The 27,716-nt window shown below is 48.6% G+C and overlaps 1 protein-coding gene and 1 long non-coding RNA gene across 9 annotated transcripts in view; one reads left to right on the top strand and one right to left on the bottom strand.

The window, feature by feature from the left end:
* The window catches only part of LOC105467646 (prolactin releasing hormone receptor), a 65,235-nt gene extending 47,091 nt beyond the window's left edge, over window positions 1–18,144 (bottom strand). The window contains exons 1-5 of one of the 8 annotated variants that reach the window (XM_071069054.1): window positions 17,121–18,144; window positions 9,970–16,855; window positions 4,626–4,741; window positions 2,947–3,005; window positions 2,715–2,806 (exon numbers count right to left, since the gene is read on the bottom strand). In XM_071069054.1, the coding sequence (XP_070925155.1) occupies window positions 15,737–16,855; window positions 17,121–17,330 (1,329 nt within the window). In that variant the 5' untranslated portion in view covers window positions 17,331–18,144 and the 3' untranslated portion in view covers window positions 2,715–2,806; window positions 2,947–3,005; window positions 4,626–4,741; window positions 9,970–15,736. The other 7 variants (XM_071069053.1, XR_011607604.1, XR_011607602.1 and 4 more) reach the window with 7 other exon arrangements.
* Window positions 590–27,538, top strand: LOC105467639 (uncharacterized). The gene is made up of 3 exons (XR_011607605.1): window positions 590–778; window positions 4,950–5,044; window positions 27,016–27,538. It is a non-coding gene; the product is annotated as an uncharacterized lncRNA (long non-coding RNA).
* Window positions 27,539–27,716: the final 178 nt, after the last annotated feature.

Genomic DNA, 27,716 nt, shown 5'->3' with positions numbered 1-27,716 from the left:
ACAGAGGGTACGGGTTGGCTTGGGAGACCCACTGTGGGTTTAGCTTTGTCTCGAGGCCAGCCTTTGCACAACATGTGCCAGGAGACCAGCTGTCTGGACGTCGAAGGATACTGGCAAACACAAAGCAATGGGGACAGGGAGAGAGAAAGCGCAGTTCAGGAAAACCCATCACATGTTAGGAAACAGTACAGTTCTCGAGAGGCAGCATGGGATAGTTGGGAAGGAATATGGGCTTTGGAGAAGCCTGCCTGAGCTTGATTCCCAACTTTGCTGCTGACTTACAAGCTGTATGGTCTTGGCCAAGCTACTCAATTTCTCTGTTACGTACTTTCCTGACCTACAAAGTACGGTATACATAGATTGGCAACGGCCACAAATATTTTGTAGCTCTTTCCTTTGAGAGGTGGAGCCTATTTCCCCACCCCTTGAATCTGGGCTGCCTTGTGGCTGATTTTGCCCAATAGAATAAAGCAGGGGTACTGTTGTATGAGTCCCAAGCCTAGACTGTGATAAATTTAGAAGCTTCCACTCCCTCTGTTGGAATTCTACCACCATGTGAATAGCCCAGGTTGGCCTAGGAGGATGAGAGGCTATGTGAGGAAGAGATAAGTGGTTCCAGCTGAGGGTCCCTAATACAGTAGCCTGCCAACCACCAGACTTGTGAAGGCACTGTAGGTTGATTTGTGAGGTCAACCAGTCCCAGCCAACTCACCAGGAGACGGAAATCAGCTGAGCCAGCCAGAGGATCAGAAGGACTGCCCAGCTGACCTACAGAACGGTGAGCAATAACTTTTTATTGATTTAAGCTGAATGGTAAACACACCTGATAGCAGTAGTGTAAGCATGCCCTTAGAATGACCCTATGGCAGACGCACCTGAGTGTGTGTTTTGCGTTAGGGAGTCCAGGTGTGGCCAACTCAGAGATTAATTCCTTATCTATGAGAATCATCTGAGCCCCTGGTCAGTCCCATTAAATACAGGCTACACAGATGATTTGAGGCCCTGAGTTTTGGGTCAAATGAAGGTTGCCAGGTGGAGGTTGTTAACGGGAGGGTGTTAAGTCAAAATGCTACAGAAATTGCAGGCTGTTAGCAAGTGGTTGTGGTATCTTGCCCAGCCCACTACCACAGGGCTGTGCAGTTATGTTGTCTAGCCCACCACCACTAGGCCATTTCTGTATGTAAGGCAGTTCTCCCGCCCAGCCCACTACCACTGGACTCTCTCCCCTGTATGTAAGCCCCTAATAAAACCCCATGTCTCATTTGCTGGCTCTGGGTCTCTTCTTCAGTCTCTTGAACCTGGTGCCTTCCTTATTGGAGTGGTTAGGGGTTTGACACAGCATGAGCCACTATGTTTTGGGGCGGTTTGTTACACAGCCAAAGCTAACAGATACATGGGATTTCCATAATTCTAACCTCATAGAGTTTCTATCTATCTGTAAAATACTTCACTGCCTAGTATGTAGTAAATTTTCAATAAGATGTCTAATCAGGGGCTCAGATGCTCCTAATAGCCAAGGAATGAATCTCTGAGTTGGCCACACCTGGGCTCCCTCACGCAGAACACACATTCAGGTGCATCTGCCATGTGGTGATTCTAAGGGTGTGCTTAAGCTACTGCTATCAGGTGTGTTTCAATAGTTATTACTATTATTGTTTGTCATTATTATTATGTCCATTGTGTGAGGTAGGACAGTGTAACAGAAAGGGGTTTAGGGACCAGACAGGTCTGGATTCGAATCCCAGTGCCACTGCCCTGTGGATAAATGACTTCTCTGAGTTTCAGTCTGTTTATCTGTAAAACTGGGATACCAGTATCAATCCCGCAGGGCTGTTGCTGGTGTTGAAGATGTGTGAGCACAGCTTGGAGTAGGAATCTCAGGAAGAAACATGACCCCACCGCTTGTGCTGACTTTGCATTGCAAGGACAGCAGGACCCCAAGCACCCACTGTGTGCACCATCCCGAGCCCACCAGGCTGCCCCCAGTTCCTGGAGAGAGCATAGAGCCCTGAGGCACCTGCAGGGCTTACTTCACCCTCGGAGAGTTCTTATCTCTTGTTTGAAGTTGGACTGAGAAAATGCTCCAAAGATTGCACCTTACACGTTTGAGGCACCTGAGAAACACCCGCCCCGTGACCTAGGCCAATTTGCTACTAGAATTCTGGTTCAATAACACAAGGATGTGTCTCCTAGCAAGCTTGATTTTGTTTTCTTTTGTTTTGTGACAGGGTCTCAATCTGTCACCCAGGCTGGAGTTCAGTGGCATGATCTTGGCTCACTGCAACCTCTGCCTCCCAGGTTCAAGCGATCCTCCTGCCTCAGCCTCCCGAGTAGCTGGGACTACAGGCACACCATGTTGGGCTGATTTTTGTATTTTTAGTAGAGATGGGGTTTCAACCATGTTGGCCAGGATGGTCTCGAACTCCTGACCTCAAGTGATCCACCTGACTTGGCCTCCCAAAGTGCTGGGATTACAGACATGAGCCACCACGCCCAGCCGAGCTTGTTATTTTTAACATGTTCACTACATCAACATTTTTTTAATTGATTCCCAAACATGACATTTTGAAAATATAGTTTCACATCAAGGGTTTCTTATCTAGTAGGTCTCAGGTAGGTACTAGGAACCTGTGTTTTTAAAAAGCTGTGCAAATGATTCCAATGCACAGCCAGGTTTGGGAGCCTTTCAATTTAGTAAAATCAGATAATGGTACCTGCATTCTGAAGCAAGTCATTTAACTCGTTTGTTTTTGCTATTTGAAGTTTCATAATCTCTGATCTCATAGTTGTGTGATTAAGGGAGCCTCTAAAGGAGAAAAACAAGAAGGGAAATCTAGTACATTCCTGAACAAGTCATTTATGGGTACTTTCAAAGACAATACTGGGAACATAATGGAAATTCCCCTGGCAAAAGCCTATGCCCAGCCCATGGATGAAGGCACTAACCTTGTGGTCATAGCCCTCTTGGGTGCAGCCTGGCTCACTGCAGGGAAGTGCGCTGGACCCTGGAGATACATGGGTGAAGAAAGGAGATATGGCCTCTCCCCCTACAAAGCTCACATCTCATAGAGAAGGACAGACCAGTGTGTCATGACAAACTGTGATGAGCATCATGAAGAGAAAAAGCAAAGCGATAAACTAAAGAATAAGAGGCCAGAGCCCTTTAAATGAAGGCAGTCAGAGAGGGCATCTCTGAGGAGGTGACATTTAAGCTGAGACCTGAAGGAAAAGATCTCTTCCTCCAGGAGAGCAAGGTAGAAGATGCTGCAGTAGGAAATGGGGTGTTATTCTAAACAGCATTGCAGAAGCATCAGGCCAACTGTAGGACGGATTGAGCTACCCACGGTTCCTAAGAGGAGGAGGCCATGTGTCACCTCAGGGTTATCTCTTAGGGAACAGCTATGCCTTCCTATGGTCTTCTTCTCTGAGGGACTTTGTCACAGAATCCTGGGCCTGGTGAGATTCAACGTGACTATGCCTCAAAACAATGGAGGTTGACTTTGGCAACTTCTCAGAAAACTGGAGGTTTTGAACCCTGAGCTACAAAAAGTATACACCAGGCACACACTAGCCCCTGGCCCTAAGGGAAGGTTGACCAAAGGTGCTGTAACAAATGCCAACATCTGTGCAGGGACCTACATGTTGGGCAGAGCGGGAATCCTGCACTTCAAAATTGCCTTAAAATGACCAGGGTTGGCCGGGTGTGGTGGCTCACGCCTGTAATCCCAGCACTTTGGGAGGCTGAGGTGGGCAGATCACGAGGTCAGAAGGTAGAGACCATCCTGGCTAACACGGTGAAACCCCGTCTCTACTAAAAATACAAAAAATTAGCCAGGCGTGGTGGCGGGTGCCTGTAGTCCCAGCTACTCGGGAGGCTGAGGCAGGAGAATGGCGTGAACCCGGGAGGCGGAGCTTGCAGTGAGCGGAGATCGCGCCACTGCACTCCAGCCTGGGCGACCACCAAGACTCTGTCTCAAAAAAAAAAAAAAAAAAAAAAATGACCAGGATTCTGCATTGTGGGAGTTTGGCAACAGAGCAGGTAACCAACTCTCCCTCTTATCATTATCTGGAAGCATAAAAACAAGAATAGCATCATAACATAAAAATGGGGAAAAAACTCAGCAGTGAGCACAGTTATGCTTTAGCATCAAGTACCTTTATGTTGGTTTTCATCCATTTTCATGGCCATCGAGTCTCTACGCTTTATGATTACCTTATGACATTTTTAAAAATGAAATTAACTTCAACTTTCTAGCAGCTATCTGCTAAGACACAGCTGATGACTCATAAAATGTGAATCCCAACACTGGCAGGCCTGACTGGAAGCCATTCGTGAGCAGTGGTTACTCAGGCCCATGTTCCCCGAGTTACAATCTGCCACTTTTCAGAACCCAACACGTGTTTGTTCCCTCTCATTTGGGAAGCATATGGAACAAGGGCTCTCGAATATGGAACAAGGCCTGAAGAAGATGCCGCCCCGGACTTGTGGTAGCCCTGTGGGCCGGATAACCCAGTGGCCAGTATGAACCTCCCATTTTAGAGGCGTAAAAGTGTTTCTTTCCCAGCCTCCCTTTCAGTTAGGGGTACGTCACCCAATTCTAGCCAGTGATACATAATGAGAGCACCTGAGAAAGCCTCCGCCTTCCTGCACTGAGGGAGAGCTGCTGGTGTTTCCCTTTCCCCTTCCTTCTTGCCTCGGATGTGGATGAGTATCCGGAGTTTTAGCAGCCATTTTGAAGACCTGAGGTAACAGCATGAGGACAAAGGTGAAGCAGTTAAGGATGAATGGAGGCAAAAGACAGAGAAAGATTTTAGGTCTTCAATGACATGTTTGAGCTACTGGGCCAACCTGAAAAGCACCCATCTCCAGACTTCTTTGTAAATCAGATGATAAAGAACCCTAGGACTTCTGCCTTGTGATTAGTTTGGTATTCTGTTACTTCCTACAGAAAGCATTCCTGATTGATGTGGGTATTGAGCACCTATGGCCTAGATCCTATATGCTACCTGTTCTTCCTGGGGCAAACGTGAAAAGTTGAACCAGGTAAGACATTCAGATATCTGATGCTAATTTTTCTAAGACCCTTTTCCACCTATCTCTTCTTCATCTTCACTTAAACTGCCCCACTTCCAGTCCTGATTCTCTCTCTCCAGGACCATGCAATAATTCCTTAATGTATTTCCCCACTTCCTGCCTTCCCATTCCACACTTTCCCTTTTGCCAGCATTAGGTCCCAGAGTACATTCCTAAACAAGTCATTCTTTTATTTCCCACTCACCCTAAACCTTCACTGGCTCCCCACTGCCTCCCAAGAAGAGCCAGACTCCTTAGGTTGAAACTCAAGGCAGGACTTTACAAAAGTGGTTAGGAAGGCAGGCTTTGGACTGAATCCCAGCTCTACCACCTCCCATACATCACATCTTGGCAAATTGCTTGACTTTTCTAAATGTCTGTTTTCCTATCCGTAAAATAAAAATAACAATGAGAATGTCTACTTCCTAATGTCCTGAGAAATAAGTGATGCAATGTAAGGTACAGCACTGTGCCTTACACACAGTAAGAACTCAGCAAACCTAACTGGTATTATTAATCTTCCTGAATCTAGTTTCAGCCAACTTTTCACCACTCTCTCTCGTAAGCACAGCCTGCGCTCTTTCAAATGGGCATCACCCTTTCCTTCCTTTGCTAACTGCCTTACCCTGCCCATAGCATGCTCTCCTGCCACTACTCTCTTCGTTACATAAAATCCCAGGCATCAGCCGAGGGTGGTGGCTCATGCCTGTAATCCCAGCACTTTTGGGGGCCAAGGTGGATGGATCATTTGAGGTCAGGAGTTCGAGACCAACCTGACCAACATAGTGAAACCCTGTCCCTACTAAAAATACAAAAATTATCCAGGCATGGTGGTGGACACCTATAATCCCAGCTACTCGGGAGGCTGAGGCAAGAGAATCACTTGAACCCAGGAGGCAGAGGTTGCAGTGAGCCAAGATCATGCCACTGCACTCCAGCCTGGGCAACAGAGGGAGATTCTGTCTCAGAAAAAAAAGGAAAAGAAAATCCCAGGCATCCTTCAAAGTCTAGCTCAAATGTCACCTCCTGCATGAAGGCTTTTCTGACCGCCGGGGTCATATGTGAATAGCCCCACCATTGAATTCACATGGCATTTGTTTATGTATCACTTTTCTGACACTTAGTACAGAAGTCAACTGGCTCCATTTCTCCACCCCAGGCTGACCTCATCCTTCCATCCTGGGCTGTCCCCATCTCTCCACTCCAGGCTGGCCCCATCCTTCCACCTGAGGCTGGCTCCATCCCTCCACACCAGGTTGGCCCATCCCACAATCCCAGGCTGGCCCCATCCCTCCACCCCAGGCTGGCTCAACCCTCCATCCTAGGCTGGCTCCATCCCTCTACTTAAGGCTACTGCTCATCTGGAGACAGTCTCCTTTAAGTGACTCTACCCTTGGGAGTTTCAGCAAATCCTCCCTGCCCTCTGGTCTCTGGATTGAGAGATAACAGCTCCTCTGCTTGTAGTAGCTACTGGTTCCTGCACCATACTTCATATTTCCCTACCCTTCACCTTCACCTTTGTTGACAAAACCTCAGCAGTATTAGGGCCCTGCTGAAATGCTTGCCTGCGGGTAAATAAGGTGAAGGATTTGACTCTTCATGGACCTGTGCCCATGTGGATTCATGGCTAGAAGAGGGACCCTACTATGCTCCCGACTCCTGGGAAAATCCTTCCCTGGGTGGGTAGAGTATCATAGACAACAGTTGCTGACTGCCAGAGGACAGCTGGCGGGCCCACACCAGCCCTGATGGGGTGCTGTGCAGGATCTGGAAGCAGCTAAGGGGAAGGAGTCCCACCCCACCACTCAGATGGTTTTGGTCTCTTGGAGAGCTTCAAGGAGGACCTCACCCTCCAAGGACAGAGAGACAGCTTTTCAGTGGCTGTGATTAGACTTCGACTCCTCTGTATTTCCTGCGGGGCTTAGGGAACCTTCTAAGTTCAGATTTGTCTCTTCCAACCCACACCACTCACTGGCTGAAAAATGATTGAATAGTAGTCTATCCAGGCATGGATTCCTCTTCAGCCAGAATGAGTATGACCCAACATGGAAGTCTTCTTTGATATAATCTTAGGAGGAGGGATGTGGAAGTCAGTTACACAACAATGATGTAGTTTAATCGCATTTTGGTAAAATACTGTGAATATGTTTGTGAATACTCCTGGAAGGGCCTAGGAAGGAAAAGCACAAACTGTTAATGCTCCCAGGGAAGACAGGTGGGAGATATTCACTTATTAAAGGAAAAAAAAAGTTGATTTTGTAATTAAAAAAAAAATCTACAGCTGTCTTTGCTATTCAGCAGGACTAGCTTTAGATCAACGAATTGCCTGGGGCAACGGACTAACAGGTGGGTTTGGCTTTTCTTATGGGCTGCTGTGGTTCCACCAGCTGACCCCTCCTCTTCCAAAAGCCTAACGTATGAATTCACCACGTTGCAGGAACCTCGGCTTTCAGTGCGTGTGGACTTAGCTGGGGGCTGCACACCCTGGAAAAGCAAAGGCAACTGCTGCTCCAGAAGCCCCACTGGGAGAGGCCTGCGGGGCGACTACCTCTTGACCTGCAAATTTCCTTCCCTCTTTGCCCCTAGTCCGGACCATTTCCTCTAGCAAGGAGTTCGAAGGATGTAGACTCCTCGAGCCCCCATCACGCGAAATAGGTGGTTTGTGCTGCTTCGAACTTGGAGGTGATGCGCAGAAAACAATGACCAAGGTGACGCAATAATGCCAGAGCTGGACGGGGAGCCCAGCACCTGCCAAGCGGCCCCGTGCCCAGTCACCCATTCTCGAGGATGCTGGATCGCCCTGCTCTGCGCCGGCCAGCGCTCCACCATTCGGGAGCTCCGGATTTCCCTCTTGGAGGTGGAGACGTCGTTTCCACAGTGATCAAGGGACGTCTGAAGGAACTGAGTGTGGATCACCTGACCAAGGCGACAGAACCTGCCACGGAGAAGGGCCCCAGAGAGCGTCCTCTGTGCTCCTGGGGAGCTCCCCGTGCCAGGGCTGGACACACAGCTAGCCAGGGCAGGAGAGGGTCCCCACAGATTCCCCGAGGACCCGGCTTGTGAACGAACATCCGCTCTCACCCCCGCAGCCAATGCCTGGGCCTCTAGAAGAACAGCGGGTCCGCCTCGGCAGGCAGGTGGGCCCAGGACCCTGGCTGCGCACGGGTGCAGGGACCCGGGCACCGCAGCGCTAGCACACGCCACTCCCCACCACTTCCGGCCCAGCAGCCTCGGTGCCCCGGGCTAGGACCCGGGAAAGAGCGAGCAGCGGGAGGAGGGGAAGGGGCGTGGGCAGAGGCCGAGACACCAGGCATGGACCCTGGCCTCCATTTGGGTTTGGGGAGTAGAAGAGTGAGGGCGACAGGCAGAGGACGGAGACCAGAGGCAAGGCCCGGAGTTCAGCAAGAACTGAGAGCATCCAGGGTGGCGCTGGTGTCCACGGCGCCAGGGGCGGAGCAGTTCGAGGCACTGAAAATAGCGTTAGGGATGAGGTTCATGTCCAGACCCTGGAGCAGATGAAAGAGCGCAAGGGGTGGCAGCAGATTTCGCACGTCACCCTGGAGAGCAGTAGAAGGCGCCGCGACCCTGCGGCCACCCTCCTTCTGGGGGCGCCCGGTGGCCGGGGCTGGCAGCGCTCAGAGACGTCTGGGAGGACCGAGAGCCTTCGTCAGAGGCCACAGGGAGGCGAACAGGGGGTCGACTATATGGCATGCCCTTGGCGGAGATCTGGCGCTCTCCACCACTACAAGGTCAGCTAAATAGGTGTGCAGCCTCCTGGGAACGTCCAGCGTGGAGCTCAACCGCCAAATAGCCACGAACTCATAAAGCGAACCATGGCGAGGACACCTAGCGCGGCTACACGAGGACCACAAGACAGCGGTGCATCCAGCACCGCGATTCAACTGCGGAGGCCGAGGTCAGCGGTACCCGCAGGGGCACAGGAACACGTGGGTCACGCTGTGCAGGGGCCGGGTCCTGCTGCTGAGGTGGATAAGTAGGGAGTTACCCAGGACCCCCTCCGAGGTGTCAAGAGCACAGCCCACGATGAACAGCGGCTTGCAGCACTCCAGGAATGACCGCCCAGGAGGAAGCCTTTGCCTTTCGAGCGGATGAGTTGCCCCAGCAGCCGGTCTGGGACGCACAGGCGGCCTGGGAGCCAGCTCAACCTAGCAGGGAGGGAGGCTCTGGTGGTGGCGCCCGGTGTGCTGGCGCTGCACACAGGCCCAGCGGGGCTCCCGGGTTCCCCTGCAGCTCTCTGAACATGTGATCTTCCTCAGCTCTGAATCAGAACGCCTCCTTGGCCACCAGATTACCATCCCATGGGCAGCCCGGGTGGAGCCTAATTCCCGGCGGGCAGGTCATTTTGCTTTGGCCCAGCTGCACCGTGAGACTGCTCCTTGTTAATCTCGCTCTAGGCTTTCGGAAGACATCCCCTCCTCTCCCAGAAACTAACGTTGATGTGTCAGTGCCACAAGCTCTGTAGTTATGTCATAGAAAGGGTTTGCTGAAGGAGTCTGGGATAAGAACAAACTAGGGTAGAAGTAAATAGGAATTGAGGTCTGTCCTTAAGAGTCAGTTATTGGCCCTGCGCGGTGGCTCAGGCCTGTAATCCCAGCACTTTGGGAGGCCAAGGTGGGTGGATCACGACATCAGGAGTTCGAGACTAACCTGGCCAAGATGGTGACACCCTGTCTCTACTAACAATACAAAAATTAGCCGGGTGCGGTGGCAGGTGCCTGTAATCCCAACTACTCAGGAGGCTGAGGCAGGAGAATCGCTTGAACTCGGGTGGCAGAGGTTGCAGTGAGCCAAGATCACACAACTGCACTCCAACCTGGGTGACAGAGTGAGACTCCGTCTCAAAAAAAAAAGTTATTGCCATTGAAGGTGCTTACCAGTGGTCCAGTTTTCCACCTGTAGCTGCTCCTGGGTCTTCTTTCTAAGGTCAGTGTGCCCCTAGCATTTGCCCTGCAAAAGGCAGTGGCTTCAGAAGGACAGTCCCCTCACAGGAACCTGCTTGTGGGCATACGGGCAGTGGCCAGGCTACCATATCTGACTGCCAGGGCATATTATGATGCAGCACTGCACCTCCTACCCAGGTGGTGGGCCAGCATTCTAGGAAGAAGACCCCAGAGGGACTGTGGTATAGGCTAGGGAGGAAAGCCCAGTGCCTGACTGCTAACCTAGAGCTCAAACCTGGAGTCTTTGCTTAATTTTTCCAGGTCAAAAGAGTGTTTTCATTGCTTGGCAATAACTGGGCGGGGAGCAAAGAGGAGTTTCACCGTATAGCTTTCCATTTTTCACTGGACGTCATTTCAGAAGGAGGAGATGGGTCCTGAGACCAGGGGATTTAGTTATCAGCAAGTTAAGAAGAGGATATTGTGAGAGCTGAGGGAGGCAGAGAGGCAGAGAATGCTTAAAAGCAGAGACTGTTTCTCCTTTGCTTTTTTTTTTGACTCCAGTTTCTTTACTCCAGCACCAAACATAAAAACGAAACACATTTGACCTTTCATTGTTAGGCTCCTCTGGAGAGCTCTCTGTGAGACTTATCAGGTTGACAGCCCTGTGGAGAGTCTGTGCAAACTCCTGTTATCCACCTGAGCCTGGAGTTTCACTGCAAAATGACCAATTGTGTGAACTCCGAGAACCCACAGTGGGTGGGAAATAACAACACACTGCAGCCTTGTAGGAGCTCGGTGCAGACTGCCTTCTGCAGTGGAATTAGCCAGGGTTCTCACCATCATCTTTCACTTTGTAGTGATTGACCAGGAGATGGGTACTTGAATCCCACCAGTTCCCCTTCACTGAGGCAGAAGGGGCTTCAGAGAGGAGATATAGATAATATGAAAAATTAGCAGAAAAAGGCATGAAAAATAAAGTGTGGGAAAGAGAGGAATTATGTTAAAAGCAAAGAAAATTCAAAAACCTGTGAGAGGAATGCATGTTCAGTTTTCAAAATAAGATTTTCTGCTTCCAAAGATTGATAGGAAAATGTGCAGTCTTAACAAGATTGTAACTCTCATCCATCCAAATATTTTACATTTCCCACATCTGTATACTAGTTTCCTTTGCAGGATAAGTGGGTCGCTGAAAAGGTATACATATGTCCATTTTTAGATGGTATTTTAGGTGTACTGAAAAATCTTTATGACTCCATCATGAACATTTTAGAAACTTCATGATTTTGCTTATAGACCCACATGTGGGATGTTAGACCTTCCCAAGTTATATGTGAGAAATGGGTGATAAAATGCAAACATTTAAATAACTGATATTTGATGGTATAGAAATTAGGCATGAAGTTCTCATTTTGATGGACCCATGGATTTAGGCACATGCAGTCTTGGGGAGTAGACAGCTTGATGCCATATATTTAAATGCTGGCCTTACTGAGGTTGGGGGCAGGGGGTCACAGAAGACCCAGAATGAACAGTTCATTTCTAGAATAAGGTGGAGTTGACAAATCTAGATGGAGTAGCCTGTTTTCCTTGACATGATTTATCCTTGCTTTGACTCTGGCTATCCTGAGGTTGTGGAGTTACCCCATGTGTATAACTGGCTTGGTTTATTAATCCCGTGACTGAAGACTGTGCTGATTTAGTATTTATTGAGCTCCCACAAAATGTCAAACAGTATAAACCCCAGCATGTAGAGCTTCACATGTGATTCAGCAACATGTGCATTTTACACAGCAAAGACATCAACGCAGGGAGGTAAATCAATCAAGAACCTGCCTTGGGAAACAAAGGTGCTCCTGACCTCTCGTCTGTGAGGGGACAGGCCCTGTGTTCAACCCCAGATCTAACCACACTCTTGAGGTTAGTTTTGTGCCTTGCATTTGAAAGACTACTAGATGTTCAGGAAGGAAATCACAGGACAGAGGTGGTGGGTTAGCCTACCTGAAAAAACAAACCTGGAACTTAGCTATCCCAGTAAAACAGCAGATTGAAAATTCACAAGGACAAAAAATCAGATGGTTATAGGAATTGGAATCATTACCTTAGCATCTCTCACAATTGCTATTTCCAGGTAGCTGTTGGAGCATACACTGAAACGCTCTTCTGCCAGTTTAGTGAGATAAATCTATTGAATGGCTGCCAAAAGTGAGACCTGGTGACAATGCTTGCAAAGAGGATTACAGAACCTCCCATCAGCTTTGAGAAGGGCTGCTGCCAAGTACCACTGGCTCAGTTCCCTGTTTGCCTGCCTATATGACTCCTTGCAGGAAGAGCCCTATGTATACATCTTAGATGCTTGATATTAACCAAAATGAATTATTAAATTTTTCTACCTACAATCCTATGCAGTTCTCTCTGGGACTCACCTCTGATTTTTTTGAAATTTGGTTTGATTTATAAACTAGTCCAAAACATACCAGATGTTGTGAGAATTGCTGTTCAGTTGCCAGTTTTCATAATATATAAAGATGTTTATAAGCACAACCTAATTCTCCAACCTCTTTAGACTGTTTATAAAGTCCATGTAAGTGTTTCAAACTTAAGTTGTAGGCATGACAGAAACCAGTGGCAACTTTTCCAGTAGTTAATGGAGATGCTTGTTCTTCATAGTTGATATAAACTTAATCAGGGAGCACTTTTTCTAACACCCTGACAACCAGGATTCAAAATAATTCATGCTATGTAAATTATTTTTGGTTTTTTGTTTGTTTCAGACTAGGTTTTGCTCTGTCACTGAGACTGGAGTCAGTGGTGTAATGACAGCTCACTGCAGCCTAGTAATCCTCCCAGGCTACAGTGATCCTCCTGCCTTGGCGTCCCAAGTAGCTGGGACCGCAGGTGTGCACCATCATGTCCAGCTATTTTTTGTAGAGATGGAGTTTTGCCGTATTTCCCAGACTGGTCTTGAACTCCTGGGTGCAAGCAATTCTCCCCCTTCAGCCTCCCAAAGTTTTGGAATTACAGATGTGAGCCATGGTACCAGGCCATGGTATGTAAATTTATAATACAATTGAACTAAGGTTGAATGATGACATTCCTTCTGACTTGATTGGACCGATACAAAAGAAATAAGTAAACTGTTGAATGAATCCCTATATATTTGGATTTCAATAATTTGCCTCTGATTGAGCAGGTATTGTCTGAAGACTAAAAGAGTATTCTCTAAGTATGACATGTAACACCATCCAATTCAACTCCAAATTATTAACACCTTTCACAGGTGCAACTAAAGCTTTATTCGGACGTTTCTAAGATTCATTAGAAAGAGGATATTTCCCCACCCCCACCCCCACCCCCACCCAACCCCGAGACCGAGTCTTGCTCTGTCACCCAGGTTGGAGTACAGTGGCACAATCTCAGCTCACTGCAACTCTTCCTCCCCAGGTTCAAGAAATCCTCCAGCCTCAGCCTCCTGAGTAGCTGGGATTACAGGTGTGCACCGCCACACCCGGCTAATTTTTGTATTTTTAGTAGAGATGGGGTTTCACCATGTTGGTCAGGCTGGTCTCAAACTCCTGACCTCGTGATCTGCCTGCCTTGGTCTCCCAAAGTGCTGGGATTACAGGTCTGAGCCACCACTCCCGGGCCTAGAAAGGATAATTCTTAAGGTGCTTAATTTTGGTTTCACATTAAAATCCCCTGAAGTGCTTTGGAAAATGCTAGTGTCCAGGCACCATCTCAAATCAATTAGACTCTTAGGAGGAGGGCCCAGACATCAATTTAAAAAAAAAAGTTCCCCAGGTGATTCTAGGAGTAGCCAGGGCTGAGAACCAGTGATTCAAACCTTCCAACAAAGAGCCCACAATGAATCAGATCCCTCCCCAAATAATCCCTCTCCTTCCCCCTACCACCTACACTCTCCACACATGACCATCAAAGGAATCAAAGGGAATGGGAAATGTCTGGCCCTGAGCCTCCCAAGTAATAGAGCTGCTAGAAGCAGAGAAGCTATCCTCAGGATGCCTGGGCGATGAACTCATCTGGGGCGGGGTGGGCTGCAGTGTTAGCACACAGGTTCTTTGTTCTCCAATCCATGGATGAAGCTCAAGTTCATTTAGCACCATTGCCAGAGATAGCCTCCATACCATCTTTGCCTGCCTTTTCCTTTCTCCCAAACTAGCCTTTCCTACCCTTTATTGTGTGCAAAAAGTCTAGCCCAGTAACTACTAAAGAATCCTATGCTAACCAGCCCAACCGTGATCACTCCCACTCCCACCATGGTTATTGACATGAATGTAATAGGACTAAACACTTGTCATTCCCGTATCATCCCTCTTTCCTTTTAGTGCACATTTTAATGAAGGAATGAGCTTATTTCTGAGAATAAGAGAAGCAGGAGGAGGGAAACAGTGATTCTTGTGTTCAGTGAGTTGGGAAAGTAGTTGAACCTTATGGATGGTGACTGAGTTACTGGGAACACAGAGGCTGATGTGACAGCTGGATATTATGTATCATTTCCCAAGACTCCTGTCCTCACTGCCCAAGTTGCTGTTCCAACAGTGTGGAGACCCTTGTCCCAAGGCACTTGTCCTCATTTACAGAACTCACAGGAGGTTAAGGTGATGATTATCAGCCTGGTATCATGCTCCACAGTCTTCACCTGTTCCCTTAACCCTGGAAGTAATTAGTGTTTGATCTACACAGCATGTGGATGGTAGCTTATTCTTCTGTTCTGTCCTTAAGTAAACTTCTGCTGGTTCTTGATTTCTGGGTTGATCATGTTCCAAGAATCACTACAGAGCAGGTGCTGAGCAGTCAGATGACAGCTGTTGATCTGTTGCAAGTGAGCAATTAGAGACTGCAAGAGAATGCCATGCCACACAGTTTACATTGAGTATTCAGAAAACCAAATATTTGAGTGCCCACTTTGTGGCAAACACTGAATGTGTACACACACATACACAAACACACATGCACAGAGGATGTCTGTCCTTATGTACAATTAAATGCCCTCTTAAGTGAATTGGACCTTTTCCTCTTTAACTGTTTTTATCTATCTCTTCATTGACTAATTCGTCTCAAAATTTTTAGATAGTAGTTGGGGAGGAAAGGGGAGAAACAAAAGCAAGACCTTTCTAAAGGGAGCTTGTAGGTGTTTTTGTACTATAAACTCAAGTGGTTTTAAAAGGACCCTTTGGGCATATAAAGGTCTTATTCAGGAAATGCTGAAATCCTAGACGTAGATTTCTAATACATATTTACCTGAAATTCTAGAAATGCAAGGGTTCAAATGCACTAAGCAATATCAGGATCCTCTCAGCTGAGTCCTTTTCTGAAGGCAAACTGAAAATCTTTACCAAGCCCAACGCATTTCTTTTAAATCCCATTCACACTGTGCATTTCACCAATGAGCAGGAGGAGGGGATGCCAGGAAGGCAATCATGGTTCTGAAATACTTTTCTGAACATGGAGAAAAAGTTTTTGTTTGTCCTTCAAGGGCATAAAGAAGAAATAATAAATCCTCTTCCCTCTCTCTGGCTTACCCCCAAGCAAAGAGCAAGACTCTCACCAAAGCCCACTTAACATTTTACAAAGACACAAGGACAAGACAGACAGCCGGATAAGAGGGCTGGGCTGGAAATGTTGCCCTCTGTTGGCTTTGCTAGCTCTGGTGCTGAGAATAAGCTCTCCAGGTTGACCTCGAGTGGTGCCCTCGGAGGCCAGTGGAAATGCAGCTCCTTGACCAAGGCCTGGCTAAGTGGCATCAGATGACCACGCTGACGGTCATATTCTGGCCATGGGGCGCGATCTTGCGTGGCCAAGCGAGCAACAGTTTGCGCAGCTCCTCGCGGAAGCTGTCGTGCAGCCAGGCGTAGATGAAGGGGTTGTAGCAGGCCGAGCTCATGGCGAGCCAGTGGCAGAGCAGCTGCACCAGCCCAAACGCGTAGGGGTCGATGGCGCGCGGGTCGAGGTCCCGCAGCAGGTTGAAGACGTGTAGCGGCAGCCAGCAGACGGCGAACACCACCACGACCACTACCAGCAAGCAGAAGGTGCGCCGGCGCCGCGCGCGGTGCCAGTCGGCCTGGCTCTGGGTCACGCAGCCGGGCACCACGCGGTTGCGGAGCTTCACGGACACCCGGACGTAAGACAGGAGGATGACCAGCAGAGGGAGCAGATAGGTGACCAGCAGCAGCCCCCAGGCGTAGAGCTGGCGCTGGCGCTCCTGGGAACCCCAGAACTCCTCGCAGAGGCGCACGTCGTGTGGCTTGAGCTCCACGTGATAAGTGTGCATGGCAGCAGGCAGCGCCAGCACCGCGGACAGCGCCCAGATGGCCAGCACCGCGTAGGCGCTGAGGCGCAGCGAGATGCGCCGCCGCAGCGGGTGCACCAGCACGACGTAGCGGTCCACTGCGATGGTGGTGAGCGTGAACACCGACACGTAGACGGTGACCGGCTGCAGGAAGAAGACCAGGTGGCACAGGCCGCCGCCGAACACCCAGCCGCGTGGCTCGAAGGCGTAGGCCAGCGTGAGCGGCACGCAGGCGGCGCACATGAGCACGTCGGACAAGGCGAGGTTACCGATGAGGAAGTTGGTCACGTTGTGCAGCCGGCGCACCCGCGCGATCACCAGCACCAGCAGGCAGTTGCCCACCAGCCCCACGACCACAACGACGCTGTAGAGCAGCACGATCAGCCCCTTCAGCTGATGCACCAGCTGCAGGCTCTGGAAGGGCGTGACGGCCGGAGCGTCCGCGCCAGCCACCGACCCGTTGCCCGCCGAGGCCTCTGCGCTCTGGTTGGCGGGAGTTGTGACCGCCGGCGGCAGCCCAGAAAATAAGTCAGAAACCCTGGGGCCCCGAGTGGGCGTTGAGGCCATGGCCACCTGTTCGAAGGTAATCAAAGTCCGTCACTTCCCTTCCCATTCTCCATCCGACCTCTTACACCAGCCGCGCCCCTCCCCCATCGCCCGAGTCCTCCCTTGGGAATAACCGGCCACAGAACAACAGCAAAAGTAACAAAAAGGGCTGTCCTCCCACCCCTGTAAAATAAACCTAAGCACGGTTAGAACACACGGCTTATTTAAACGCTTCCGCCTCTATTTACGGTCCTCGCAGTCCACGCAGGCAAACCCAGGAGCGCGATCCTACCTGGGAGTGGGGTTTGGAGGGCGGGAAAGCGCTCGCGGGAAGAAGGGGCAGAATTTCTGCTGGCCCCCGGCAGTCCTCTGCCCACGTCGGTGATCCGGTCTCGCTTCTCCACGGGAGCTGAACGGATCCAAATGTTCCCAGTGGGCTAGCAGCTTCTGAGGGGGACTGGGAGCGCCTCCCCTCAGCTCCGCCCCCCACTCCAGCTCCCATGTATGGAAAATGGGGGTGGAGCGCGCTCTGCCCTGCTCGGTGCTTAGAGAACTAGTGAAGAGGACAGTGTGGGGAGGATGGAATCCGAAACGGGAGGAGGGGCCGGCAAACCTGGCCAGAGCAGCGAGGAGGACGAATCTCGACTGCAGGAGCTTGCACGGCCCCTGGAGGGTCACGCTCCGGAGGAGCGCGCAGTGGAGGAGGGCAGAGGAGAGGCGCGAAGCGTCAGGCTATCGGGAGGACCCGGTGCAGTCTTAGGAGGGAAGGAGCAGGGGAGGAAGTAGCGGTGGGAGATTACAGTGCAGCGGGGGGCTTGAGAGAGGCACGACTGACCCGTTCTTAAGCGCTGGGTCCTGCCTAGCGGCCAGGTTGCGGAAGGCAGAGACGCTAGAGGGCTCGGGCTGGGATTTAACAGCAAAGCCTGGCGCTGGTCGCGGACCTGAGGACCCTCAGCCTCCCGCGCCCCCGCCACACGAGCCCCCTGTTTGGCTGCAGCGCGTTCAGCGGGCGGCGGGTCCGGCCAAACCAACGGCAGAAGTCAGCACCACGGACAGCTCCCGCTGGCTCTGCCGCGCCTCGGGCGGATGCTGTAGGCAGGGGCAGGGGACAACGATTAGAGAATTCCTGCCCCTCTCTGGATCCGAGGTATTTGGAGAAGTAACCTTGCCCGGTTCAGAGCTGCCTCGCCGCCTGCTTTCTGGACTGGGTCTGAGAAGAGTAGGGTGGAGTGGAGGCAGCTGAGTCGGGGGCTTGGGGGTCGGAGGGTCATGACTTTTGCTCCTCTTGCGGGTCACCGCACTCAGTGCCAAGTACGGCGTCGTCTTTTACCTCCTGGGGTCAGAAAATGCAGCCCTCCTGCCAGTTATTCTACACAGGCACACTTCAGTGTCTGGCCCAGCGACTCCCCGGCTCACCCTTTCTCTCGCTTTCTTTCTTGGCTACCGCGACCTGTGCCGTACTGCCTGTTTCTCCCAGCACAGAGTAGTTCCTGGACTGGGACTCGACCCTCTCCCTCCTTGAATGAACACCCACAGGCCTCTTCACTTCATTTTAGGATTTTAAAAAAATACTGGTAATTGCAGATTTCAGCTAGGGCAACAAAAGTAACAAACATTTGAGAAGCTTAGGCGTTTCATAAAATCTTCAGTAGTATTAAGTCCTCATTGAAATGCAAATTAGCCTGGCCCATGGGGCAGGAGCCAGGGGAGGAGGGGCCTTTGTAAGCTCCCTCCTTAGAAGCTATCTCATTCCCTCAGCCTCTTGTTTCCTTTTTCCAGAGGATGGAGCTTCATTGTCTCCTCTCTGATAAGTCCTTGTACTTTGTCCTCTGTGGCTGCAGATATTTCAGTTAGACTGGAAACTAATAGCAATTTATTCCATCCTCCAAATTTAAATGAATCACTCATATAGAAAAAAAAGTCAACACTGGAACAAAAGTAATCAATGTAATGCACCTCTATCCATCTTAAACTGACGGTCCCTGAGTTATAATCAATTTAGCTAAAACCAGTGTGTGTGTGTGTATACATGTATATGTTAGGACAAGATCTCACTCTGTCACCCAGGCTGGAGTGCAGTGGTGCAATCATGGCTCACCACAGCCTTGACCTCCCAGGCCAAAGTGATCCTCCCACCTCTCAGCCTCTCAAGTAGCTGGAACTACGGGAGTGTACCACCATGCCTGACTAATTTTTGTTTGTTTGTTTGTTTGTTTGTTTTGAGGCGGAGTCTCGCTCTGTCACCAGGCTGGAGTGCAGTGGTGCGATCTCAGCTCACTGCAACTTCTGCCTCCTGGATTCAAGCGATTCTCCTGCCTCAGCCTCCTGAGTAGCTGGGACTACAGGCACGTGCCACCATGCCCAGCTAATTTTGTATTTTTAATAGAGATGAGGTGTCTATTGTATTTTTAACATTCACCATGTTGGCCAGGATAGTCTTGATCTCTTGACCTCGTGATCCTCCTGCCTCGGCCTCCCAAAGTGCTGGAATTACAGGCATGAGCCACTGCAACCGGCCTTATTTTTTGTAGAGGTGAGGTTTTGCCATGTTGCCCAGGCTAATTAAACTCCTGGGCTCAAGCAATCCTCCTGCTTCAGACTCCCAAAGTTTTGGGATTACAAGCATGAGCCACTGCACCCAGCCTCAGTATTATATATATATTTTTATTGCAGAGTTCTAAATAGGATACAATCAGTGCCTGCCTAATACCTTGCCCAGTAATTTTTCTCATCATTTTCACCTGCAGGTTTTTATGCATGCAAGAGCAGGGGCACTCTTTTGTTTCAAAATCTCTTAAGCAGAGCAAATTGCAGTAAAGTCAATGAAAAAGGATTTCGGATGTTGTTAGGCGTCCTAACTAGAGCCATCATTCTGGTCAATATTATTATATTGGTCAATTATCATATGTAATAGTAAAAGTAATAATATGAAGAAAACTTTTTCAATAACTAAAGGTCATGCAAACATGGATATTTGAAGTTTCAATATTGGGGCACCCTCCAGAGGAAAGAGTTGATCATTTGCCAAATTCCAAATAAACTCAGGCAAGCATTTTAGTATTATCAATATTTGCAAGGTGGAAAGGAAGTGAACAGCTCTCCTTTGAAGAGGGAATGAAGATTTAATGTAGCCTATTAGAGCTTCATTCCCTCTTCTCACTGGAGTTAAGGCTAGTCCCTCTCCCAGCCAGCACATCATGATTATATCATACTAATGTTCAGACTGTCCAGTACTAAGAGTGCTCCAAAAACCGGAGAGAGCATAAATAAACAAAAAAATTAGGATAAATGAAGGAGAGATAGTACTTCATACAGTAGACAGCAAGCTAAGGGATTTTACTTCCTTCCATTCTCCAAAAGTCTTCAATAGCCCATCAAACCAAGGCCAGATACTTTCGCATGGTATTTCCAAGCAGTGTGCACTCCCTTTCTGACATGCCCTCATTTTTTCGGTCTAGCTTCCCACTTCTGTCCATTTTACTCCCTATGTACAAGCCAAACTTTGCTGGGTGCTGAGATATCCTCACCATTCCTGTCTAATTCCTCTCTTAGGCTTTATTTCTTTTCTCCAGAATGTCAGTTGTTTAATCCCCACTCAACTCTACCTGTCCACATTCTTCACATCCTACAAGACCCAACTCAAAGATGACTGTTCTCAAAGACTTCTCCCTTCCATAATCTTTCTGTCCTTTATTACTTTCTACCTTGAAATTACAAAAGTGTTTAGCTTCCCTGCCTCCACCAACCCTGACTGTGAATTCTTTATGGACAGGGCCAATGTCTTGATACATTTTGTACCTACAACATGCCATGAGCCCAGCAGATACCCAATACATGTCTTTTTCTTTTCTTTTTTTTTAATTGAATGAATAAAAATTACCATTTACTTAGGGCTTTAGGCACACCAGGCATTGCTAAGTACATCACATAAATTCTCATTTGATTCTCCTCAAAATTATTATTATACCCATTTTACAGGTGAGAAAACTGGCTCTCAAGTCTAAGAAACTAACCATAATGGTACATCTAATATGCAGTGGGGTTAGAATTTCATCTTAGATCTGCCTGATTCTGGTACCACACCACTCAACTACTACACTTTACTGCCTACGAATGAATGGCAGATGTACCTGCAAAGACTGAAAATACAAGCAGGTTCAAATGAGATTGAATAAATATTGGAACCCCTCCGTCCATGGTTTATTAAAGAAAGCTCTAGAAAATTTAGCTACAACTCACACCTTATCATGTTTAAGCTAAACAGATCTTTATGCCTTACCCCAAATGTTTCTTGCTTCCATCCCATATAGGAAACAAAACCTTGGGTCATGGTGTTACTGGCAGGTCTTTGCTCCCAGAGCTCCCAAGATGGTGATGGGCTGCTCCTAAGATGGCGGCAAGCCTCTTGCACTCTAACCTGGAGTTCTGGCCTCAGGGATTCCAAGGAGTGGAACCTTGGGCCGTGTAGTGACTGTTATAGCTCTATTAGAAGCCGTGGGTCACGGAAGAGAACCGTGGAGCCCAGCGACTAGGGTTCAGCTCGATTAGGAGGAACCCGGGCATTTTGCTGCGCAGGAACAACGGGGAGACTGTATCCCGATCCGGAGCAGCAATGGGCGCCGGGCTGGATCAGAAGCGCAGCAGACACCCTGCTGAATCCAGATGAGTGGAAGTCATAGGCGGGTCTGTGACGGCAGCAATCAGCAGTGGTGGACGGCGAGTGAAAGCTCAGCTCGAGCTGGAACAAACACAGACCAGAGGAGTGTGCAGTTGCAAGATTTCATAGTGAAAACAGAGCTCCCATACAATAGGAGGGGACCCAAAGGGGGTTGCCACTGCCAGTTCGAATGCCTGGGTATATACCCCCATCATTGTCCCTCCCCCTGTGCGCTCAGGCAATAGATGATCTGACTATTTCTTTACTTCCTGTTTTTAGCCTAATTGGTATTTTAGTGAGCCCTCTTTACTACCTGATGGGTCGGGTGTGAACTGAGTTACAAGCCCCGTGTTTAAAGGTGGGTGCGGTCACCTTCCCCAGCTAGGCTTAGGAATTCTTAGTAGGCCTAGGAAATCCAGCTAGTCCTGTCTCTCAATAGGAACTTCAGGGGATGGTCTTTGCTGATGATAATAGGTGACACTATGTGGAAAACAGAAGACAAGAGACGACAGAACTAAGGACTGCAGTTAGAGTTTTAGGAATCTTGGTTAAAGGTTATCTGAGGGATCTGAAGGGATCTGAAGATTTGACATCAACTAAGTCCATGCTGATACATTGTAGTTAGCCCAGATATACGGGAAACCACTAGATATCAGTTTTGACTACTAGCACAAAGAGCTAATTGCTAGCACAGTTGTTTGACACTTGTCTAAGGGCAGGTAATAAGAGGGCAGAAGCCCTCCCAAAGTGAATTTTGTCTTCTACACCTGCCCTGTGTGCTTTCCAAAGGCTAGATGTCCCCATGGCTCCTCAGGCTGAGCCAGGCACCAGTTCTAAAAGCTTTTCCAAGTCACTGCCTGTCCACACCAGGACTGGCCAACTAAGACAGAACAGCCTGTGGCAGGCAGTGTAAGAATGAATACAACCATTCATACAAATGTGAAGAAAACCCTGTGTGTTTCCATCAGATGTCTTTGAGTAAGTGCCTTTTGTCGCACCCTCCAGACATACTCATTATTAGATTTTGAAAACATTTCATTTCCCAGGCTGTCCTCTCACTCTTGAAATAGCAACAGGTCAAGTGGAGAAAAATGATGTTTTAAAAAAGAAGAAAGCCCAGACATAAGCCAAAGTCAATTACCAAAGGGAGTAGATAACTCATCACAAAGTTCCAAGTCAAAATGAGAGGTGACAACATGCTAGCAGCCCTCGCTCTTGGGGCCTCCTCAGCCTGGGTATCCACTCTGGCAGCGCTTGAGGAGCCCTTCAGCCCGCCACGGCACTGTGGGAGCCCCCTCTCTGGGCTGGCCGAGGCCGGAGCTGGCTCCCTCTGCTTGCAGGGAGGTGTGGAGGTGTGGAGGGAGAGGAGCAGGCGGGAACTGGGGCTGCGCCCAGCGCTCACAGTCCAGCACGAGTTCCGGCGGGCACCGGTGCGGGTTCAGCGGGTCCCGCACTCAGAGCAGCCGGCGGGCCACCACCACCAGCCCAAGGCAGTGAGGGGCTTAGCACCTGGGCCAGTAGCTGCGGTGGGTGCGTGCACCTGGTCCCCCAGCAGTGCTGGCCCGCCAGCGCTGCGCTCGAGTTCTCGCCTGGCCTCAGCTGCCTACCCGCGGGGCAGGGCTCGGGACCTTCAGCCTGCCATGCTCGAACCCCTCCCCGCGGTGGGCTCCCGCGGCCCGAGCCTCCCCGACGAGCGCCGCCCCCTGCTCCGTGGCGCTCGGTCCCATCAACCGCCCACGGGCTGAGGACCTGCAGGTGACTCCACCCGCGGCCCTGGTGTGGGATCCACTAGGTGAAGCCAGCTGGGCTCCTGAGTCTAGTGGGGACTTGGAGAACCTTTATGTCAGTACTCTGTATCTAGCTCAAGGTTTGTAAATACACCAGTCGGTACTCTGTATCTAGCTAACCTAGTGGGGACTTGGAGAACTTTTCTGTCTAGCACTCTGTGTCTAGCTAAAGGATTATAAATGCACCAATCAGCACTCTGTGTCTAGCTCTGGGATTTTAAATACACCAATCAGTACTCTGTGTCTAGCTCAAGGTTTGTAAATACACCAACTGGTATATTTGTATTGATACAAATACACTCTGTATCTAGCCAACCTAGTAGGGACCTGGAGAACTTTTCTGTCTAGCGCTCTGTGTCTAGCTAAAGGATTGTAAACACACCAATCAGCACTCTGTCAAAATCAGCTCTCTGTAAAATAGACCAATCAACTCTCTGTAAAATGGACCAGGATGGTCGGGGGGCGGGGGTCAGACAAGGGAATAAAAGCAGGCTGCCCGAGCCAGCAGTGACAACCCTCCGGGGTCCCCTTCCCCACTGTGAAAGCTTTATGATTTTTTTGCTCTTTATAATAAATCTTGCTGCTGCTCACTCTTTAGGTCCATACTGCCTTTAAGAGCTGTAACACCACAAAGGTCTGCAGCCTCACTCCTGACAGCCAGACCACGAACCCACCAGAAGAAAGAAGCTCCAAACACATCTGAACGTCTGAAGGGACAAACTCCGGACACACCATCTTTAAGAACTGTAACACTCACTGCGAGGGTCTGCGACTTCATTCTTGAAGTCAGTGAGACCAAGAACCCACCAATTCTGTACACAAAAATAAGAAATAACACACAGCTGTTGAACTTGAATGACAGCTCTCCCACTGTGAATGTGAGTCATTGGACAGATTCTCTACTCTGGAAGAGTCCCAGTTTTGGAAAATCTAATAATCCCTACCGCTGGGGGATGATGGGAAGGTCTGGGTGCAGTGGCTCATGCCTGTAATCCCGGTACTTTGGGAGGCTGAGGCAGGTGGATCACCTGAAGTCAGGAGTTCGAGACCAGCCTGGCCAACATGGCGAAACCTCACCTCTACTAAAAATATAAAAATTAGCTGGGCATGGTGGCATGCGCCTGTAGTCCCAGCTACTCAGGGAAGCTGAGGCAGGAGAATCACTTGACCGAGGAGGCAGAGGTTGCAGTGAGCCGAGATCATGCCACTGCACTCCAGCCTGGGTGAAAGAATGAGCCTCTATCTCTAAATAAATAAATAAAACACGTGGGAAGGAACGCAGCTGGCGCATAGTGACAGTGGCTACTCTTGGAGAACCCTTTTGTCCTGCCTTGTGGTGCCGCCTCTTGTCAAGGAGGTTTTCGGGGTGCAGTTCCCAATTCTTCCAGTCAAATGTGACAACCTTTGTGGTTAGGAGAATTTGCTGGTTTTTTAAGTCTACTTGATTCAATCATTGTTTACCAAGCATACAAAACCCACGACCAGATATTGCAGGAAAGAATCAGAGACGAAACAAAGAAAAAATATCATCATTGTCTAAATACTTGCAGTCTAGTGAGTGAGAGACAAGCCTACAAAAATCACTGTGATGCATGAACCATGATAAATGCTACTACCACATACTATGAAAGAGACATAAGAATACTCACTGGGGAATTTACTAATTGCTTTAGTAAATTAGAATTGTGTTCCCTCTTATAGATCATATTTATTTAAATGCACAAAGGTCTTTAAAGTGTTCATAACGATTTTTTAGCTCAGCCATATCAACACTGCACATGTGGCTTAATTGTGTCTCTCTCTTCCTATGTTTGTATACAGCATACACAGCAATGTGGGCCCATTATGAATCTCCATGAATTTATTTTCTCAGATGGCACAGATGAACCATTCCTCACTCTTTCACCAGCCACGTGTGTAGCATCCTTTCTTCCCAGGGGAGGGGCTCCCTATGATTCCCTGCATCCCTAAGAGGCCTTGGGTTAGAGCATCAGGGTAAAATTGTTACAGGGCGCCATCCCTTTCTCCTGTTTTCTGATCATGTTATCTATTTTTGAAATGTATGTCTTTAAAAATATCCCAAGTGGCCCATGAGTGATGTTGATAATAGGGCCTATTTTTGCTGCAATTATCCAGGGCTGGATAATTATCCAGGGCTGGATAATTATCCAGGGCTGTGGGGAGGCTCAGGCAGGCTGAGTTGATGAGAATTTTACAATGGCTCCATTCCCTGCCCTTGGTTCGCTGATCACAAGCATCCCTTTCTGGCCATCCTGAATCTCCCTGGATTCCTGAAGATTCAGGCCCCAGCTAGGACACCATCTTTGGTGGCACTCTGTGCAAAGATACCACCCTTAAAATATGTCATTGACCAACCTGCCCAATTCAGGATCTTAGCAGGCCTTCATTTTTTAACTTTTGATTGATCCCTTATCAATACTCAGATATTAGCAGTATGAATGGTGTATCTCAGCTTAGCCTATTAGGGGTAGATGATATACACAAATACAGCAATACACACAGAAACCAAAGCAGAACACTTGAAAACCATTTCTATAACGTTCTTTCCCAAAGACAGGGACAAGGCAATTTGCTTTCCCATTTTGCTTCCAACCCTCCTTCATTATCAACTAGAAATGGCTTTTATGGATGGTAAAAACCACGTGGCATCTGCACTGTGGTATGTAGCAGTGAAGAGCTCTTTGCAGTTACATTCAGATGGGGACCTTGACCCTGCAAAAGCTCTTCATTTGGGTTTCCATTAATATATGTCTCCTGCCAAAGCACAGTGATGAACCCAAGCCACATCTCATTATGCTTTCCTCTGAATTATTATCTGAACACATCTAGGTTCATGCTGGTGGCCTTATGTAGCGTGAGATATTTTCCTGATTTTTTTTTTTTTTTTTTTTAGACAAAGTAGAGAATGAGAACAGCCCTCGGGTGTTTTCTTCAGTTGTGTCATACATGCACATGCAGGCACACACACGTGACATTCAAGGCTGGGAGTCTGGCAGCCTGGGTAGGACAGTGGATCCTCCCTGTGCCCCATCTTGGCTAGTGGACCTTTGTCACAAGAGAAACAACCCTAACTTTCATCCTTAAGGAGACCATGAGGCAATGTCTCAGGAAAGGGTAAATAATAGGAAAGTATCATTTTTATCTTAGTGTGGCCCAAAGGCCACCTTCATCAAAATCAGCTCTGGTGCTTATTAAAAATGCAGAGTGCTGGACCACAAGCCAGGCTCATTAAATCAGAACCACTGAGGGTGAGGCCTGGGAAAACAAATTTCTAACAAGCACTCTGAGTTATTCTGACACACTTAGGGTAAGAACCATTATCCTAAAGTCTGTTATTAGCAGGTGAAGCCATGAGCCTGGCTCCCTCCTCCTCAAATGATTGGAATGTCAGCCAGGGGCACAGAGCAGATGCAAACCCAGCCTGCCCTCCTGCCTTGAGAGCCCAACAGCTGATCTCATCTCTAAAGCCTCCCTTATCTCTAAAATCAGATTGGGGAAAGAGAACTAGACAATCCCTAAGGTCTCTATAAGCTCTGACAGCCCAGGAGTCACAGACTGTGGTTCTGAGATATTCCTGTCTAGTATCCACACACCTAGATGACACTACTTCTCTGCACACACCTGAATGACACCTTGCCCCACTTCTACCTTTTAAAAAGCTGTATATCTATCTGATATCCTCAGACATCCTCCTCAGACTCACTTTAGCTTTTTCTCCACAGGTCTGGCCTTCCTACATATATGGGAAATAACCTTAAGCCCTTGGATTCACAATTCACTGAGGGAAGAATCCCAGAGGAAATCATTTCGTTCGTGCCTACTCCCAGCAATGTTTCCATTCTCAAGCTGTAAGCACCGTGAGGCAAGTCAGCCTGAGCAATCGTTGGCAGTCTTCTGAGTTTAGTAAGTGGTGTTTGTTCGATTCCTGTGATTCACCAGATCCAATCAAAGCAATTACTAACTCACACTCTTCAAGCGTTCCCAGCCATGGGAGGGCTCTGCTTGTTACAGTGATGCTTCTTCATGGAAGATTTTCTTTTTTAATTTATAACAGTCTTTCTACCAGCTTTCCCAGCTACTTTTTTCTCACATGGCAAATTTCATGAACATAATTAACGGATGTGGTGGGGCTTTTTCTTACATCAAATCCACAAAATTAAACAGCTAGAGAGTTCCCTGAGATGTTTCTTATGCAAGTATCTTCATTAATGATAAAGAAAACACAGAGGATACGAAGCAATTAAATGCTTTCTGGGACTGTCTAGTCATAAATCAAGGGTTTCAGCAGCTGACAATCCTAGGAAAATACTGGGACCGCAAGACCTTCTTGATTCCATTTCTTCCTTTTATTTTTTTAAATTCTATTTACTGGCCTACCAAAAATGCATTTAGATATTTTAGGGGCTCACCTCCCAAGGTGTGA

Source organism: Macaca nemestrina, chromosome 9 (genome assembly GCF_043159975.1).
Source record: "Macaca nemestrina isolate mMacNem1 chromosome 9, mMacNem.hap1, whole genome shotgun sequence".
NCBI classification, from domain to species: Eukaryota; Metazoa; Chordata; class Mammalia; order Primates; family Cercopithecidae; genus Macaca; species Macaca nemestrina.
This window is presented reverse-complemented; position numbering and strand designations above follow the sequence as displayed.